At 36.0% G+C, this 4,589-nt stretch overlaps 1 protein-coding gene across 1 annotated transcript; it reads right to left on the bottom strand.

Annotated features, from left to right (window-relative positions):
• Positions 1-471: 471 nt before the first annotated feature.
• LOC122645217 (MDIS1-interacting receptor like kinase 2-like) lies at positions 472-4,548 on the bottom strand. The gene is made up of 3 exons (XM_043838549.1): positions 3,339-4,548; positions 3,144-3,245; positions 472-884 (listed from the first exon to the last, which is right to left on the bottom strand). Exons 1-3 carry the CDS (start codon positions 4,546-4,548, stop codon positions 472-474), a joined length of 1,725 nt encoding a protein of 574 aa, XP_043694484.1.
• Between the last annotated feature and the right edge of the window lie 41 nt (positions 4,549-4,589).

Raw genomic sequence — 4,589 nt, forward strand, 5'->3', positions numbered from 1 at the left:
CCGCCTTACCTCTACCCAAGGAGACAAACAGAACACTCTCACTGCTCAAGCTTTTCCAAAAAACCTGTAACCCAAACCCCAAATAGGAAAAAAACAACTAAAAACAAAACATTGGTAAGCCAGCCTTATCTTCTCTGAGGATTCGGGAAAGATCAGTAGGAAGCTCCCTTTGCAACCGGAATAATGTACTACGCTCTGACTTGCAGGCCCAGAAAATCAGCAATGCAGTTACTCTCTCTATATGATAAAAACATGTTCACTTCCAGGTTATCAATCAACTAAACAGCTTCATGGGACCACCACCAACAGTTCCATAACGGGCACACTCGCAAAGAGATAAGCCGAACAGTTGTTTTGGAATTCGAGTTAACATGGCAAACCATGTGGCCCTTGCTAGCACATAGACGAAGGCCATCGAGGAGAGCCCTCAACTCTACTTCGGTATTGGAACAAAAATACACGAGCTTGCATCTACCTGAGTACTCTCCCTCCATGCAAAAATTCTCCTAATGTGACTGTATGAAATGCCTCAATAGAAAATGGCTTGTGAGATGACAGCTCTTGAGACACTTGTTTCGTGGATGGCCGAGATTGGGGATTAACATTCAAGCATGTAAATGCCATTTTAAAAATTGCAACCACTGCTCCATAAGCTTCAGCTGTGAGAGGAGGGAGTCGTTGATCTAAAACATCTTTCAACATCATACTTTGTACAACTGATGATGATGATGTCAATGATGACGATGATGCCAACGATGATGAGGATGATAGTGATAAAGATGAAAGGAGCTCACCAGGGTGCCTTCCCATTAATGTTTCTATTGTTACCATGCCAAAGCTATACACATCACACTTTTCTGTCACCCTCATTGTATAAGCGAATTCTGCAAAAAAATAGAGTTCGTCAGCTTTGTTGTGGATGTTTCTTAGACATTATATTTGAATTGTAAAATACATTTTTGGAGAGTACATTAGTTGATTACTTGGAATAAATGATTGAAGATAGTCACATTTGTTAGACTTGTAATACATCGATGAACCTTTTGAAAATAAACTACAAAAATTACAAGATATCTTATATCATTATAACACTAAAAAAAAAAAAAAAAAAAAAAAAAAAACTAGTATTATAATAAATCAATGCTAAATCTTTTTGATGAGCACATTTATGTGTGAAATCTTCGGACATAAAACATACATTTTATCACATTGGACAGAGTTACTCGGTGCATTCTTGTGCTTTTCAGGGTTTAGGTGAATTATTGTGCAAATGGAGGAGATGATGCTAAGAAGATGACTTTAAGCTTTTTAGAGGTGTTAATAGTATGGATGCATAGCCCATCGAGTCAGCTTCGCAACGGTTCAAACGACACTTGATTTCGAGTTGAAACGAAGAAGTTATGGCCGTTTCCGTAACGACGCGCGAAAATGGTCTATAGGGGTTTATTTATAATTATTGACAATCGGATGGGAACAAAGTGAAGCGGAAGTTCGGATTCCAGGGGCCTTAATGCAATTATCAGAAGTTACTTTACTATACCTGAAAGATTCCATTTGGAAGGCTCTGGACAGTCCAACTTCAACTTGAGATACCTTGGGCTCCCCAACTCCGAATTGGACAAAAATTGGGTCTATTTTGGGTGATTTTTCACAAGGAACACAATGGTGAGGCATATATAAGCATCCCATGCTCCACGTTTTCTGAAGGATAGAATGGGTATTTTATTTATTCTTGAAGGAATCCTAGTCATCACCCTTACTCTCTCTCTCCTCCAACTTCTCAAGGGCACTTCTGAAATTCTACTTGGGATAGATTTATATTTTCTCATCTATGAAAGGTTGAAAAATCAAAGATGCTTTGATTTTATTGCTTGAAAAGATATCTACAAAGAAAAGGAAGACTTGTTAGAATCGAAGTTTACTTTTCTGTAAATGAAGGTGCCTATGAAACAATCTTCTCTTCTTCTTCTTTCTATTTTTTTCTTTTTCTTAGGATTCAAGGCATTGTAAAGTAAAGAGAAGAGAATTATTCTCTTTTCTTAGGGAATATTTCTCCTGCACTTCCATTTTCTCTCTTCTCTTCTCTCCCCCCTATAAATACCCCCTACCTCTCTTGTAAAAATTGTTCATTCACTTAGTGAAATTTTCTCTTCTACTCCTATTTTTTGCTTTAGTTCTTAGTTTGATCTCATAAGATTAGCTCTTTCAAGTTCTTAATTTTGCTTTCAAAAGATTAGTTAATGGTTGTAATAGGATTAGTTTATGCTTTAATGTCTTTAATATGATTGTAATAGTTTTAGTGTAAAGCTTCCTAGTCTAAGCTTCTATATTGATGACAAGACTAGGAGATTTAGAAGAGGAGGCCATGGTAAGTTCATGCAAGTATTCATTCAAGCTTCTTCAATTAATCCGGTTCAAGCACACCTAGGTTTGCATTCTCTAAACTCTCACTCTCAGTCTCTTCTTCTCCCTCTATTTCTTTTATTTTTCTTATGGATTACTTTGTTTATGTGGTTATTTTGTTTATGTGGATGTGGATGTGTGGCTGCATTTTTATTACTTCCAACTTGGTAGTAAAGGATTTTATTTTTAATTACTCCCAATTTGCGTTAGTTTGATAGGTTAGATGTTCATGTGTTAGGACGCCAACTTAATCCTATAGATGCGTAATTTGTTAGATCCTTGTGAGTTAGGATCCGTTAATTTAATTACCATTAATTTAGTAATTTAAGTAATTTGGTTCACTTTGCATTACTTTTAAGATTAGTTAAATAGAGTGGCGTATATCTCCTCGTGTTCGACCCGTAGCTACGATTGACCCGTACGCTTGTTGTTTTATTTTAACTCAAACATTTTTCTATAAAAAATGTGCACATTAAAAAAAAGTATTACAAAAAAAATTCAGATAAATAATAAAAGTTGTTTTAAAAACAATGTGTTATAACATATCAATGTTAAATTTCTCAATAAAACTATTCATATAGATAAATTTAAAATAAAAGTTCTATTTTTTCATAATTGATTAAATTATGATAACCTTAGTAAAGAAAACCAAGGAATACAACTATAACACTATTAATTAAGAGCTCATTATTGAGACATACAATGTTTTGTGCTGTAAGTAAAGGAAAGAAATGTATTACTTGGAGCAAGATAGCCATAAGTGCCTGCAAGAGAAGTCCAATTACTTGAATCAGGCATTAGAAGCCTTGCAATGCCAAAGTCTGACACACGAGCCTCATACTCTAAATCCAACAAAATATTGCTACCTGATATATCTCTATGAATAATTGGTGGTGAACAATCATGGTGCATGTAAGATAGCGCGTCGGCTACACCTTTAATTACACTTATTCTCTTGCTCCAATCCAACTTTGTTGCCCTCTCCACATCTCCTAGGATATTCGCCAAACTTCCCCTTTCCAAATACTCATAAACCAAAAATGAGTGCCGCGCATGTGAACAAAAACCATAAAATTTCACAATGTTCCGGTGTCGTATTTCAGTTAATGCACGGACTTCATTTGTAAAATGTTTTTTATTGACCTTTTCAGCATCTTCTGGTAATGGATGAAGCTTCTTCACATCTACCACTTGACCAGTTGATAAAGTTGCTTTGTAAACACTTCCATATCCTCCCTTCCCAATGCAATGCTTGTCATCAAAGTTTTCAGTGGCTTCAACGATATTTTCATGCACAATTCTACCATCATAGCTACATATGGCAAATAGATTTCCATGATCAGTTCTTTCTGTTTGTCCCATTTCTATCTTTTTCTTTGCTTTTTTTTGAAAAACAAAAGCAATTCCTATAACTATGGATAATAGAAACATTGCACTCAAAATAGGAAGTAAGATACAAATGATAAGCGCGTGTTTCTTTCCAGTATTCCTCTTTTCTATCATTGAGGAATTGCAAGAGGGCAAACCTTTTGAAGCATTGCCACACAATGCTTTATTGTTTGTGAAAGCCTCTCTAGGAGCATTTTCGAAGGCTTTAATTTTGGGAATCGGACCTTCCAATTCATTGTATGATATGTCAATGGATGTCAAACTCAACATTTGTTCCAAAGATGAGGGAATGAAACCCGAGAGCATATTGTATGAGAGATTTAAAGTTTCCAGACTACGCAATTGCCCAATCTCTGATGGTATCTCACCCAAGAGTTGATTATGACTAAGATCCATTAGAATTTGTAGTGAAATCAAGTTACCCATTTGTCTTGGAATGCTTCCATTAAATCTATTCTTACCCAAGTGTAGGTAAATCATTTTGAAGCAATCTCCTAGCTGCTCCGGAATAGGTCCGGTTAGATTGTTGGTTGACAGGTCAAGATATTCTAAGTTAGACAACTTTCCAAATTCCGATGACAACCTACCTGACAAATGGTTATGACTCAAATTCAGGATTGACAAAGCCTTCATTCTCCATAATTCCTTTGGAATCTCTCCAATTAAACGGTTGGAAGAAAGGTCAAGTCGTTGTAGTGGAGATGACTTCCTTGCAAGCTCTAGAGGTATCCTACCAGTAATGTCATTGTTTGACATCCGTAGGCTTGTAAGATTTGGGCACTTTCTCCAATTTGATG

Source organism: Telopea speciosissima, chromosome 11, assembly GCF_018873765.1.
Source record: "Telopea speciosissima isolate NSW1024214 ecotype Mountain lineage chromosome 11, Tspe_v1, whole genome shotgun sequence".
Taxonomy (NCBI): Eukaryota; Viridiplantae; Streptophyta; class Magnoliopsida; order Proteales; family Proteaceae; genus Telopea; species Telopea speciosissima.

Coding starts and splice junctions, on each gene's coding strand:
- LOC122645217 (XM_043838549.1), bottom strand. CDS start 4,548: ATGTCAAACAATGACATTACTGGTAGGATACCTCTAGAGCTTGCAAGG. Junction 3,246..3,338: donor GAGAATAAGTGTAATTAAAG/GTGTAGCCGACG, acceptor TGTTGGATTTAG/AGTATGAGGCTCGTGTGTCA. Junction 885..3,143: donor TTATGGCTATCTTGCTCCAA/GTAATACATTTC, acceptor ATTTTTTTGCAG/AATTCGCTTATACAATGAGG.